This window comes from Setaria viridis, chromosome 8 (genome assembly GCF_005286985.2).
Source record: "Setaria viridis chromosome 8, Setaria_viridis_v4.0, whole genome shotgun sequence".
In the NCBI taxonomy this organism is placed as follows: Eukaryota; Viridiplantae; Streptophyta; class Magnoliopsida; order Poales; family Poaceae; genus Setaria; species Setaria viridis.
This window is the reverse complement of record NC_048270.2, coordinates 35,753,504-35,769,185: the sequence shown is the minus strand read 5'-3', so window position 1 is coordinate 35,769,185 and position 15,682 is coordinate 35,753,504. Positions and strand designations below refer to the sequence as shown.

The following is a 15,682-nucleotide window of genomic DNA, read 5'->3' as shown; positions in this document are numbered from 1 at the left end:
GGATCGACGCAAGGGCAGAAGACCCAAGGTCGTACAAAGGTGATGGAAGGGAGACTTGTCATCACGGAAGTGACAAAAGAGGGCAGACCGGTTCCTCCCGAGAAAGTAGCAAAGAAGTACGTGAGTCAGATCGGGGCAATCGTCCGGGACAACATGCCTATCAGCATCAGAGAATGGAAGGGCAGAAGCACTAATCCGTACGCCCTCCCGGAGATAGAAAAGAATATGCTGTGGGAAGGCGTCAAGAGACATTTCACATTCCCTGAAGGATATATTGAAAAGGATGTGAAAGCGTGGACGCTGAAGAAGATGGCTACACAATTCTAGACATTAAAGAAGATGCTGGATGCCCACTACATTAAGAAGGGCCGAACTCCAGACTTCAACGCGTGGCCAAAGTTGAGGGACCACTAGGAGGCATTCGTTGAATATAAGAGGAGTGAAGACGGTGTGAAAAAAATCCTAACCAACACTACAAATGCTAGTCAGAAGGGCTACCATCATCATCTTGGGCGAGGTGGTTATGGCACAGCAATTCCCAAATGGAGGAAGATGGAACAAGATCTGATCGAATGGGGAATTGTACCTGCAACTATTGAATGGCCCGAACAATCAAAAAATTGATATTACGCTCATGGAGGCTCCCTAAGCCAAGAGGATGGGACGTTGATTTTCAATGACACAATACGTGAGAAGGCCGAACGTCTTATGAAGAACATTATAGATTCTAGGGTTGGGAGGTTGAAGGAAGACCGAGAGAATGATGAGCTCACATTGGCCCTCAGTAATCTCGAGCACCCAGGACGTTGCTGAGGGTTCGGGGTCATTCCATGGAAGTTTGCTTTCCGAGGTGACAGCGCATCGTACAGAAGCCGCAAGCGAAGAAAGGAATAGATCGAGGAGAGCTGGCGGCAGATGCTAGAATCCAAAGTGCAGGCACAAGAACAAAGAATGTTGGAGGAAATCAATCGTCGAGTGGCCCACGTAGTTGCGGAGTTGGCCCAATCTGGAGCATTGCCGAATCCAAACTACGCCAGCCCTTCTCAAAGCCTCTTGAGCAGTTGTGCTTCTACAGGGGTCCCCGATGCGCAGACGCCCAAGTTACCCGTGGAGGAGCGACGGTTCCCCGTGGATGCCATCACACAACGCACCACATGTGAGCTGCATGCACCGGTCGGCAACCTCACTATTAAGGTATACTTATACATAATATTTATGCAATCTTGTCAATTGATCCACGCCTCGTGATCGGACTTTAATAACTTGTTTATTTCTGCTATATGTACAGGTAGCGTACGGGAGTGCGTTAGCAACCCTGGCGGGGCAGAGCAGTCATGGCATGGAGATTCCACCTGGCTACACCAGCGTCCGCGTAGAGCAAATTGTTGATAGCCAATATGAAGGCCTAGAGCTCGACCTTCCGGGAGGCGACGGGGAAAATACACTGGCAGATGCGCTTCATGGGATCATTCTATGGCGAAAACGCTACATCATTATTCCCGGCACGGAGCCATCTCCTCAGAGCTCAAGACCGCTCCTCGTAGATCCCTAGAAGTGACCTTCTCCTCATAGCTCAAGACCGTCATCTCCTGCACAACCTACTCCAGGACCGTCGCTTCCTGCTATATCAAGGTCTCCATCTCGACCACATCCTGGTGGTGGGAGCGACGACGACAATAACAACACCCCTCCCCGATCACCGTCACCGGCACCAAGAGCAGCCCCCATGAAGGAACCTGCAGCACCACTAAAGAAGTCACGAGCACCGCCTCCCAAGCAAAGACAGAGAAAGAAGAAAACAAATGATCCTGAAGTGACTCGTAAGGAACGCTGGGAGGCAATGACTCATGCGGAACAGTGGGCAGAAATCCAATGAGAGGCCAGTGAGTGGTTCAAGAAACAAGCAGAAGAAAAAAAGCAAGGGAGATGGAGCCACCACCAGTAAATCGAAGAGATTTAAACTTTTTTATCAGGATGGAAGAAGGAGCCAAGAAAAGGATACCACTCTTATCAAACTATGAACGGGCTTTAGTAAAGGCTGATGAAAAGGACAAAAGGAAAGGAAAGTCATCTTCCAGTGGTGTTGTCCCCGACCTCAACCATTTATCAAAAAAAGACGCTCAAAGGGTAGCAGCAATGCCTTTGGATCAACAAGCAGAAGTATTAAAATTCATGCAAGAAACAGGTCTGGGACTTGATGAATGCTTAGGACAAGTTGAGACGCTAACTGCACCGCCCCCTGAGCCGAGATGGCCTTATGAGCTAGGCAAACCTCTTATAAGGCCTTCGTTGGTACGGAAGCTATCAACAAAGATGTACACATTCCATCAATGATACATGATGGCATCCGCCGACTCGAGGGAGATGTTCAGCCTGAAGGTAAAACCGATAGATTTTTACGGCGAAGGCGAGAAAGTGTTGTGGCTAGACTTCAAGGATATATACGAAGTGTACCATCATGATGCCCTGGACGTCTCTCTGATCAGCGCTTGGGTTCTGTAAGTGTCTGTTTATCTCTACATGTAAATTTTGGCGTGCGTCACCGTGCTAACTTCGTCTTCCATTTTATGTAGGATGCTACATATAGGCTTCATGGATCCATCTGTAGTTAACCAAAAATAGATACAATTAGAGCCGGAAAAAACCTTGGTGGAAGTATACAATTTCCTAGACAAACAAACATTCAAGGATTTCATACTACTTCCATACAACTTCAAGTAAGTGTGTGTATATCGTCTACTTTCGTTGTCTTTTTCCTTATCTCTACATGTTAGTTAGCTCTAATATGCATGAACATTTTACGTACGCAGCTTCCACTGGATCCTTATTATAATTGAGCCTGAAAGAAGCCACGTCACTGTCTTCGATTCGTTGAGGAAAGATCCGTTGGAGTACCAAGACATGCAAGACATGCTAGGCTTGTAATAAGTCTGGACTTTTATCTCTATGCAAAAGTTTGTTTCCTAAATTTTATCCCTATTACACTATATCATTCATTATTCTAATCCGTAGCGCATGGAAACAATTCATAAGGACACACAAAGGTCCATTCAAAGAAAAACTTACATGGAACGCAGACTTCCCGGTACGTATGAAGTCTGCACATTTTTTACATTGTATAACACGAATATTTCATAACTTATTTTTTTTCGCACTAAAGTGCTTAAGACAGGAACCCGGGAATAATCTATGTGGCTACTACATCCGTGAGCACATGCACAGTTTTATGGGACCCAAGGGACTAAAGATGACGCCGCACAACTTTAAAGTACGTAAAATAAAACTATTACTAGTTAATTATTTTCTAGCTCCTTATATTTATTTGTTCGTGTAACATTCACAAATTTCCAAATTATAGATGTTAAATATTCAACAAGGACTCTTGAAGGAAGAAAGAGTAGCGGCAATATGTGAAGGTCTCATTGGATTCCTAATGGACGAGGTGGTAAATCTAAAAGGAGAATTTTATTACGATGGACGACAATTCGATGCTCCGAGCAGCAACACCTCGACAGAATGATTGTAGATATATAGTTTGATTTATTTGTATATATAATACGCGCTAATTATGATCGATTTGTACTAGTTGAATTGTGTATATGAATTATGTATATATAGTAATTGTATAATTACAAATTTCATTCGTTTAAATACTAGTTGATTTCATTCTAAAAAAAATCTCAACTACTAAAGGTTAACAAAAGGGCCGCGGTACTACGTACGTGATGCATCCATGAAAATTTCAGGCGCCACGCAGGGTGTCATGCAAGGCGTCATTTAGTCTCGGTTGGGAAATCCAACCGGGACTAAGGGGCACCCTTTACTCCCGGTTGCTTTTACCAACTGGGAGTAAAGAGCCTGTCCCGCGCCTGGCATGGCAGACACCAACCGGGACTAAAGGGTGACCTTTACTCCCGGTTGAAAGACCCGGGACTAAAGACCCCCCCTTTCATCCCGGTTGGTTTATCCCGGATGGATTTTCGGGAGATATGCATCCTACCAACCGGGACTAAAGGCCAATTCTCTACTAGTGCTACTAGAGTTAGTAGCCCCTCTTGCCTTTCTGGTAAGACTATCACAAACTAGAGTCTCTAATTAATTAGCCAAGATCAAAGCCCATAGATCTTATGATTGTACGGTTTTCTTGGGTCATCACTCCATGTTCCAATTAAGGCATGTGAGTGGTTGCAATTAACAAAGCTGCATAACAAAAAATAAATCAGGTTCATCGTTGTTCATTACTTCCCACCCAGGTATAGCAACTAGCGTAGCTACCCAACAATAAAGTAAAACCCTGGTTGATGTGGTATAATATGGAAATAGGTAAATTCTTAATCAGGACCCATCAAATTAAGACTCAAGCGTGCATAGCATATGTTTCATATATAAATGTTGTATAGGATATAATGTGATCATGGACACAACTTGCATTTATCCACAGTACAACTGCTGCTTAGAATGTTTCCATCTCCTTACTCTTGAATGTCCTCAAAGTGTGTTCGTTCTACTCATGACAATCATCCAAAGCAAACATCCAAAGCAAGCACATACAAGCAAATAAATAAATTAAATTAAAAATAGTACACCAAACATCACTAACAGTACTGAAAAAAAGTACAAAGAATATCTAAATGTTAAGACAAACACGTGAGCGAAAGAATCACTCAAAACGGAGCTAAAACGTGAAAGATATGATCTAAACAAGATGCAAGGGCTTAACTCAGAGAAAACTAAGCTTCCAGGGGCCTATCTGCGAAAATTGAGGGCTTAAACATGGTAAAACATAGAACTGGATTGGATCGTGAGATTACAACTTTCTCCGAGGGCTAAACTGCAAACGACCTTATCATCTTGTGGTAGCACTATTTTCCTGGGTGGTTCTCCATGTTCAATTTAACATTTGTGATCTTGAATTAATGAGAGGTATAGCAAATAATACCAAATTAATAATGTTTCAGATTAAACCACCATAACCATGTTTGAGCACTAAGTATGAGCTACCCAACATAAATTTAACCTGGTTGGTCAAAGCAAAGGTAAATAAATCTAGGACATCCTTAATTGGGACCCATCAAGTTTAAACTATACTGTGCACGACAATATTGTATAGAACATGAAAGTAAAGGTGAATAGGACTTAAAGAAGTGATCAAGGCAATATTGTATAGAACATGAAAGTAAAGGTGAATAGGAATCAAAGAAGTGATCAAGGACACGACTTGCCTTCTTGACCTTGCTCTTGTTGTTCCTACTCCTCGAAAGTTTGATCTTCAAATCCCTCGAACTGTTGACCGTCTACACGCCACACAAGCACATACAAGAAAACAAATGCAATACATAAGAAAACAGTACACCAATCAGAGAAAACAAGCTTACAAAACTATTCTACGCATTAAAACAAACACGCGAATATAAAGAACATTAAAAACGGAGCTAAGATACAAAAACTGCGCTTAAAACAAGATGCAGACTTCGAGAAAACTGAGATTACAGGGATCTGATTTTAAATAGTTTTGAACTGCAGGAGGACAGCGGCGCAAAACGCAGAAATCGCAGGGGCTAAAATGCAAAAGCACGGCTGTTGACCGGTATGCTCCAGATCGACTCGACGCGGACCGTCGGATGGCGATCCGATGGCTGGCAAAAGTGGCGCTCGCGGAAGGAAGTCAGGCGTGCGAGTGGAGAAGATGACGTGCGGGCCCCAGCGACCAGAGAGAAGCTGCGGCGTGCAGGAGAGGAGCAGCTGGGCCGAGCGAGGGAGAAGCGAAGCTGGGCTGCGTGCCGATCGCCAGGGGAAAAAGCGGTGCCATGCGGAAACAGCCTGGCCACTAGCTGGGCTGGAAAAGGAAGCTGGCGCTGCACTGCTGCTTGCTAGCTGGGCCACTGCGGGGAAAAGGAACGGAGCTGGGCCAGAGCAAAGAAATGAGTCGCAGGCCGCTGCGACGGATTAAGCGGGCCACAAAGTGCCGGAGCCGGTGCTTGCTGCGAAACGCAGCTAGCAGCTGCTGCACGTCTGAAAACAGAAGCGCCCAGCAGAGCAACGCTAACTGAACCTGATCAACTCTGAAACTGGACAGGAGCTCCTACTGACAGAAAGAAGACCAAAAGCTGAAACTGAACTTTCTGAAACCGGACACAGCACTGAACTGAAACTGAAGAAAACCTGGACAAGCAACTGAACTAACAGAAAGAGAAAGGAGCAAGCAACTGAAAGCCAAAACACAACTTGACATCAGCAATCAAGAAGAACAGTATGCAGCAGCATGAATGCTCAATTAAATTCCTATATTTCATTAATTCATTTAGAAAATGCTTTTAATGCATAAAAAATGCAAAACGACCTTATATGCCTTAAACAAGCAAAATTGTTTCTAGCAAATTTTAGTAAAATGCAAGGTTGGAGATTTTGGGTGTTACAGAATAACTCAAAACGGAGCAAAAACGTGAAAGATATGATCTAAACAAGGTGCAAGAGCTTAACTGAGAGAAAACTAAGCTTCTAGGGGCCTATTTGCGAAAACTGAGGGCTTAAACATGGTAAAACATAGAACTGGATTGGATCGTGAGATTACAACTTTCTCCGAGGGCTAAATTGCAAACGACCTTATCATCTTCAACCTCCTTCCATCCGGTCAATCTCGTGGCCGGTGGATGGAATGCGTTCGGCGGCGGCCAGGCCCGGCGGTAGAGGCGACCGGGCCAAGGACGTGGGCGGCGGCAAATGGGCCTCGGCGGTGGCGGCGCACAAGCGGCGGCAGGGGCATAGCCGGCGCAGCGCACGGGAGGCTTTGACGTGGCGCGGGAGGCGCGGGTGGCGGTGCCAGAAATGGTTGGCGGTGACGGGGAGCACGAGCAGTTGGTGCGGGTGTGAACATGCGCGGGAGTGGCGGTGGCTAGGCAGCGGCTCGAGCGCGGGTAGCTGGATTTCCTTCTCCTTCTTGATGGCCTTCCTTTTCTTGGTCTCCACCGCCTTGCTGGAGGATGCTTTGTTTCCCATTGTCGCAAGGGTCTTCTTGCGCATAAGCACGGGGGCTAGGCAGTGGGAAAGGATGGTACTCGAACTCAAGAATGGCAAGCAGCACCGCGAGGGCTACAGTGTGGAAGATGAACGGGTACTCGGTACTGCTACATTTTACCAAAAAGTACTCGGGGGCTTGTCGGCCATACATCTATGGGCCCACCGGGAGGGTTGGACAAGTCCTACAATACGGAGCTGTACACCGAGATGTGTCAGACATGGAGACTACGGTGCATGATGACGTGGTTTTCATGGAGGACAAGAACTAGTCAAGGATTAGGAAACTGCTCATAGCAATTAGAGTAGGACTCTCTAGTCAAATCCGACTAGTATTCTTGTAAACAACCGACCTGTAACCCTACCCCCAGCAATGTAAGGCGAGGCAGGGACCCCCTTAAAACAACTTCAATCAATACAATCTAACCAATAGACATGACGTAGGGTATTACATGCCATAAGCAGCACGAACCTGTCTAAATCGTGTGTTTGAGTTGAGCTTCGAGTTCCTGATATCGCCAAGGCCCACACATAAAACACTACATCGGGTATCCCCTTGGTAAGTTGCTGGGTCTAAACACCGACGCCCCGTCACAGCCGAATTTCAAATGATTGATCCGAAACCGGCAGTGATGGGGAGTCGGGGGCCGGCGGTGCTATAGGATTGTATAGTAGTTTTTGCTGTGACTTTTGAGCTACTATTACTAAAAAACTCCAAGGTCCATTTACACCAGTCTAGGAAGGTTGTTACTAGTATAAATAATCCTTTTATCAAAGCTAGTTAACAAGATTTTTATCGTCCATTACAACCTTTGCAGTTCTAATTTTCTTGAGCGATTACAAAAGTGGCCTCTTCATCAGCTCCAATTGGTGATCCAGGTCCGTTTTATTCAAGGTTGTGTTGGTTGGTTCTGTGGGAGTGTGATTAGATGAACCCTTGATTCTCAAGTTGCAGATTAAAGATTGTGGTTTTCTTTAAGTTTTATTTGCCAGGTTGCAGTAATTATTGCTATCTGCAGCAAGTTATCTGAAGATCATAACCGGTTCTCATCAAGCTGATAGTGGGTGCTATGGTTGACAAATTCGAACATGTATTTTTGAACGAATTCATAAGTTGTCACATAAACTTGTACTTAGAAAATATGACCATCGAGCCAGTCCAAAGGTACAAGAAGTTTAAAATTTCTAAAAATGCATCTTTAATTTATTTTTCTTCGGACACCAACGACTGCTGTCTTTGTTCATCATTTTCTAAGTGGTCGAGGTTTTTGTACTCAGATAGGGACATCTCATAGAGGTAAAACCCTTGCCTATTAAAGAAATTCCTAGAGGAGGCAAGCTATATGGTCATTGGCAATAAAAAAAATATACTCGAGAATCCTGGAAGACACTCCGTGTAGCGGTAGGTGTAAATCCCTCTCAGCTTCTACTTGCTAAGATGATGGAATGTTCAGCTTAGGAGATAAGCCGCTAGAAGACATCGAACACTACTACAAAATCTCCAAGATTCCCGATTGGTTTCTTTTCGATCAAATAGTTGTTGTTTATTACCGCGACACCTGAAGTGTGCATGGCCTTGGCATTACTGTTCACCGTTGGCACCAAGGTACCTGTGCTCACTCAGCTCAGTCACCCTACTAGCTTGATGCTCATGCAATGCCACTATCATATTTTAGGCACTAGTAGCTGAAGAACCGAGCAATGCATCCCGTTCAGATTCATTGCACGATGACAAAGCACCCTCTGGGCATCCTTCACTTTGTTTAGGTCTATTCCTTTGCGCGTGGCGCACGCGTAGCAGGCTAGCAGCTATGAACAGGATTATGTTTTCTACGCATAAATTCCTTTCCACGTGGTGCAGGAGTAGCAGGCTAGCAGCCAAGGGCAGGATTACAGTGAAGCTGATAGCTAGATCCAATTCCACAAGGCGTTAAAGCTGGTCAATATATATTTATTTGTATATATATATTTATATATATGTATGTATTTAGAGTAAAAAATGTGTACTAATCGGATTTTAACAGGTGCCAAAATTCGTTTACACTAGGTCTCTGTTTAGATTTACCAGTTAGAGGCAACAGAGAGGAACTACTACAGGATGTACCTTGAGCGAAGCAACAGAGAGGAAGAAAGAGAGGGAATATATATACTCACCGGCGAGGACTCACTACTATAGAAACCACTATAAATCCCCAACAAATATACCAGCTAAAATAAGACTTGATACTAATATTAGCATTAGTAATAGGTCTAACTTATTAAGCTGGTATATTTGTGGTGGATAGACGGTTCAGGCCACTTGGTACTGGTTGCTGTTACGAGCTGATACTAAGGGGTCCTCCACAGGTGAATTTAAAAGGAAAAATATTCCTTACCAAAATCACATCGATGTGGTAGGTGAAATTGTAAGAAATCTTGACCTGAGAATCGAATCAAACGCACCAGGCGTGTGCATATTCCGCGCATGGCATTGTCTAGCAATCGTATATGTCACATGGGGATGGTCGCCTCATGAAAACCAGGGTGGGATCACGGGTTCCATTAAATGGAAGTGGATATTGTGTATATATGATCGAGGCTTGATGGCTTGCTTTAATATTTGGCGAGGCATCATAACTCTGGGATTGCAGTGGCTGATCATGCGGCAGTGTTGGCGATTCCGGAGACAGTTGCTCGTGTGGCTGTGGTTAGTAGGTTCCGCTAGTAATGAAGTTTATTGTATGCAATTGAAATGTATGGATCTATATGTATTTAATATACGATGATTGGAATGCAGCAATGGCTATATATAGTTATGTTCCTTGGATTGCACCAATGGTTTATATGTACCAACGGATCCATATGTGGTTATATTTTTATCATGTGCCACAAAATACAACGCTAATATACAGCACACTCCCTCTGTCCCAAAAAACAAGTCATTCTCGGTTTGTCTTAAGTCAAACTTTCCAACTTTGATCAAATTTATAGAGAAAAGTATCAATGTTTACGGCATTAAATACGTACATTATAAAAATATATCTCAAGATAAATCTAATGGTGCTTATTTCAAATCATAAATCTAATGGTACTTATTTCAAACCATAAATATATCTCAAGTTTATTGTAGCTTGATGCCCATGCAATGCCACTATCATATTTTAGGCACTAGTAGCTGAAGAACTGAGCAATGCATCCCGTTCAGATTCATTGGACGATGACAAAGCACCCTCTGGGCATCCTTCACTTTGTTTAGGTCTATTCCTTTGCGCGTGGCGCACGCGTAGCAGGCTAGCATCTATGAACAGGATTATGTTTTCTACGCATAAATTCCTTTCCACGTGGTGCAGGACTAGCAGGCTAGCAGCCAAGGGCAGGATTACAGTGAAGCTGATAGCTAGATATTTATTTGTATATATATATTTATATATATGTATTTATGTAGAGTAAGAAATGTGTACTAATCGGATTTTAACAGGTGCCAAATTCGTTTACACTGGGTCTCTCTTTAGATTTACCGGTTAGAGGCAACAGAGAGGAACTACTACAGGATGTACCTTGAGCGAAGCAACAGAGAGGAAGAAAGAGAGGGAATATATATACTCACCGGCTGTGGTTAGTAGGTTCCGCTAGTAATGAAGTTTATTGTATGCAATTGAAATGTATGGATCTATATGTATTTAATAGAGCATATTCCCTCTGTCCCAAAAATACAAGTCATTCTCGGTTTGTCTTAAGTCAAACTTTCCAACTTTGATCAAATTTATAGAGAAAAATATCAATGTTTACGGCATTAAATACGTACACTATAAAAATATATCTCATGATAAATCTAATGGTACTTATTTCATACCATAAATATTTGTAGTTTTTTCTATTATCTTGGCAAAACTCAGAAAAATTTGACTTAGGACAATCCTAAAACGACTTGTTTTTTCCAGGACGGCGGGAGTAGTTAATACCTGCTTGGTAACCATAAACCAATCTCTTGTGCATATGACTAGGGGTGGTAATGGATCATGACCCTCATGCCTCCTTTACAATCCAACTCAGCTTTATCTATTTTTAGTTCAAAATCATATAATATTATGACCCGGCCCTTATTGAGCCCGATCCTTAAGTTTTCTAGGCTAAATTAGAGGGCCCTTTTATCACCCCTACATAGGACTCGTAAGTCATCAGCTCAACCTTTATATAAATGCTGGAACGTACTTGACATAATGGAATACAAGAATGTGTCAACAATTTGCTCACGATATCTAAGATTGAGTCAAGTTTTGGCTTAAGGAATCGAGACTATCCTGCTGAGAGCCTGTCCGAATCACCCAAATGTTTGTTGCGTTTCCTTTTCGAGCAAGGCTTTTTTTCCTTTCTCCCACAGCTTACCACCTGTGACAACGATCATGAGCTGGGCTAATTAAATTCCTGCAAATGAAGATCCTTATGTTACTATATCATTAATAACAACTCAACCAGGATGGAACATGTCCAAGCTAAGGCTAGCTAAAGTTTAAATTCAAAGATCACTAGTGAATGGTGACCGGTGTTAAGTGTTGCCTGTCAACTCTAATCCATCATTGGTGATGGGTGTTTGCCCGTCACCTTCTATAAGTTATTTGTGACACATCTTTGACAGCGGGCATGATTGCTGGTCACCTGTGACCGTGTCATGTAAAAGTAATTTAGAGTAGTGGACTTCAGTTCATTTACCAACTTTTTTAGCTAACTAACAACCTTCGTGTGCGTGTGCGTGTCTGCAATATACAAAGTTACCAACGCAATCGTGTAGGATATATGACTAGTTTGCGGTGAATATCGATGCCGTCTTGGAGCAGAAGAACAGATCGATGATCTAACAACAAGTGCACCACTCATCACATTAAAGTACATGATAATTTCTAACATCAAAGGAATGTAGCACACTACAGTTGTAGAAAAATTTTGTCAAGAAAATGGCAGCTGTAGGATATATAGGCTAGGTATCAATCTAGCAGCTTAATGCTTCTGATTTGTCAAATCCAAGGTCTTGACTGGACAGGAGCCGTGGTCCATAGGTCTTACACATGACAAGAGGTTCGATAGGGTTGCATGAACGTCTTGTGAAGATCACTTGCCATATTTGGGGACGGGAGGCATCAAAGTCTTCCTTGGGTGTTCCTTCTTGCCAACAAACTTTCCTATTCCAGCTCCAGAGGACAAGAGATTCATTACGACTGTGACATTGCATCTGCGTAACTCTCAGGGAGTCTTGATCAAGATTGTCATCCACAACATCGCGCTTAAACCGCAACCACACAAGTCTTGCATTGACAAAGGCAAGACATAGGTGCACCCATTCTCTTTGTACTATATACCGAAGCACTTATTTTCGCCGGCTCAACCTCCCCCCACATAGGTTCAGCAACAAGTTATTTTTACTCTAGCTAGTCTTTGAAACAATTATCAGCTACATTCGATTTCCCTACCAACAGCTATATATGGCACTGATACATTTTTTAAATTATAATAACATTTTTGTGGCAGTTATAGAATAATTCATCAACAAAATAATTGCCTATAAATTCGCCGATAATCGTACTGACAAGATGATGCATGGCACAACATGATAAAACCTTGCGTATATGATAAAACACTGTGTATAATCCCTTGGGCTAGGAATATACATATATGATGTTCCCGACAAGAAGTTTCAACTAACTGCGTGCTAGTCCCACTCGTCAGAGCGTCTTATATTTCTGACCTGAGGAAGTACTAGTTTCAGATGATTTCATCGGAAAATGATCTAACCTGTTGGTTTTGTGGAAGTATGTTTTCCTGTGGTAGTCCTGTGCTGTGACGAACCAACCCTTCCTGTTGTAGTTGGCAGGGAACCAACCCTCCTGGGCCAGCATATGTCAGTCATAACCTGTTGGTTTTGTGGAAGTAAATTTTCCAGCGAGACCTCGCTAATAATGCATGCAGGGGTTGGATCTACCAGTATGGCGAGGTCTGGCCGCATACCGTACCTACTGTGAATTTACCAGCGACCGATATCCATCCGCCCATCTTACTAACTACTACTACGTACAGATTCCATCGAACAGTACTTTTCTCTATATATGCACACACAGTGGGTAGCAATGGAATCCACGCATAAGCAAAAGCACGTTATCACCTAGAACACACTTAGTTGTTAGCCATGGACAAAATTGGGTTTGTCAATGGTGCCGGCGTCGACGAGGACTCGACTTGCTTGCACGCACAAACACTGGTCTACGCCTACAATGTCACCATGGCCGTGAAGGCGGCTGTCAAGCTCGGCCTCATCGACGCCCTTAGCGCCGCCGACGAAAACGGTCTGACCGCCGAGGAGCTTGCCACGAAACTAGTCCAGGCGGAGGACAAGGCCGAGTCAGCTTCTCTGATCGGCCGGATCCTCAGGTTCCTAGCGTCCTTCGACGTCGTGAGGTGCTCGGCCGACAAAGCTCCTGACGGCACGGTGCTGTGGCGGTACTCGCCTGCACCGGCGTGCCGGTGGCTCACCACCAACAATGGTGAGGGGTCCCTTGGCCCCATGGCCGTGTTCGCCGTAGATGAGGACATCTTCTCGTCCTGGTACGTTCTATCTTCAGATAATAACAAAATATGCCTCTCCCGATCTTTATGTTGTTCTATCCTTGAAGGCAACACATAGCGGACGCAGTGGCCGGTGGTGGCAAGCAGACGCCGTTCGAGCTTGCCCATGGGGGGACGCCGGCGTTCGAGTACTTTGGGAAGAACCGGCGTGTGAGCTTGCTGTTCGACCGGGCCATGGCCCAGCAGTCATTGCTGGTGATCAAGAAGCTGGTCGAGCACCCCAAAGTGTTCGACGGCGTCAGGGTGCTCGTCGACGTTGGCGGGGGCACCGGTGAAACGCTAGCGTTGATCAGAGACCGGTACAAGCACATCAGGTGCATAAACATGGATCTACCTCATGTTGTCTCTGAGGCTCCGTCTCTTGAAGGTATAGCCCCTCATACTTAGTTGCATTTGATGGCTAAAGCAATTGCCAATTAGTAGTGACTAAGAGTTTATTTAAGCAAGAATTAAAGTTCAGAAATTGTGGCTAAGAGTGAATGCATGGGATAGTGGTGCTTATGTTTTTTTTTAAAAAAACAAATCACAGGCGTGGAACACGTAGCTGGAGATATGTTTGAAAGCGTACCCTCTGGAGATGCAATTTTAATGAAGGTAAATTGAATGCTATTAAATTTCATAAAAATTTCACCCCATCCTACCATGCGAATAAACAAAGAAAATACAAGATTACACCTGACTAGTGCAAGTGTCTGTAGTGGATGATCCATTTGCAGAGTGACGAGGAGTCCATCTTGATCCTAAAGAATTGCCACCGTGCTCTCCCAGATAACGGAAAAGTGATCGTCATTCAGAGTATCCTGCCCGAGACCCCAGAGTCGACTCCGGCTGCGCGAGATTCGTACATGATGGATATCATAATATATGTCAACTTCAAGGGAGGAAAGGACAGGACGGAGCAGGAGTACGCCAAGCTTGCCGCGGCTGCAGGCTTTTCTGGCTTCCAGAAAACCTACATCTTCTGCAACATTTACGCTCTAGAGTTTACCAAGTAGAAATGCTAATTAACGGTTGTTCGGTTGAATAACAGCTTGCACCCTGGGTAAGCAGGCAGGCTATTTTTTATGTTTTCACGGGTATGGTTGTACAACAGATTGCAAACATGAATCTTCTTGGTGATACTGGCATTGCCGACTTCATGTTTATGATTGTAACTCCCTGGGGTGATTATATACTGCTTAATAAAATGTTATTTCTGCTGTTGAATAATTATTGTTACCGGATTGTTTTATGTTCTAGCTCCGATCCGTTCCACAAGGTTTGTCCAAGGCCAGAATGATATGTAATCGGTCCTACAAATAAATTATAGAAGATCTGATCAATGGCTTGTGCAACCCCAAACGTCACTTAATGCCGGCATTCCCATGTGTCACCATATGTACTTGCATTTGGAGCAACCTGTTCGGCATGGATGAGGATGTCTATATAGCAAGTGTGAGTAATCTTATAGTTGGTACACAACAAGTGTGGGGAAATGTGCAGTGTAAGGCCAAGTCAAGGAATAGCTTACTGGTTTACTGCATGCATTTAAGCACTTTTAAAGTTGGTCAAGTTTTATTATTAAAGCTATTTACTAGAATGTAAGTTTATACCATCACACTAAACATAAGAGCAAGAATGTATCACGAACATAAATAGAACAAATAATAATTGTTCTTGAAGTTCAATTATCATGAGAGGGTCCAGGCTCTCGGCCGATATACCAGTTTTACACTCTGCAGAGTTTATGCACTTTCACCATAAGTCGCATAAAAGTTGAAGAGAACATTAGACCCAACCATGCTATGCAAGAGTATGCACTTATCACGCTACCGAGGTGTGACTGCATAGCGACGCTACAAGGCCTTTAAAAAGAGTTCCTAACGAGTGATAACCCGCTATAGTTATCCGCATAAGGGGATGAACCCTCCCGCAAGTGGTTCGTACATCCCTTGACTGGATAAGCCATCGCACAACCTATGAGCTCCTCTTGCTTTTTTGTTAGACTACCACAAACTAGACTCTCTAATTAATTAGCCAAGAACAGAGCCTATTGGTCTTATGGTTGTACTGTTTTCTTGGGTCATCACTCTAT

The 15,682-nt window shown here is 43.7% G+C and overlaps 1 protein-coding gene across 1 annotated transcript; it reads left to right on the top strand.

The window, feature by feature from the left end:
- The first annotated feature begins 13,096 nt into the window (after positions 1-13,096).
- On the top strand, positions 13,097-14,817 carry LOC117866808 (3-aminomethylindole N-methyltransferase-like). The gene is made up of 4 exons (XM_034751090.2): positions 13,097-13,587; positions 13,656-13,975; positions 14,138-14,202; positions 14,307-14,817. Exons 1-4 carry the CDS (start codon positions 13,172-13,174, stop codon positions 14,601-14,603), a joined length of 1,098 nt encoding a protein of 365 aa, XP_034606981.1. The 5' UTR covers positions 13,097-13,171; the 3' UTR covers positions 14,604-14,817.
- The last annotated feature ends 865 nt before the right edge of the window (positions 14,818-15,682 follow it).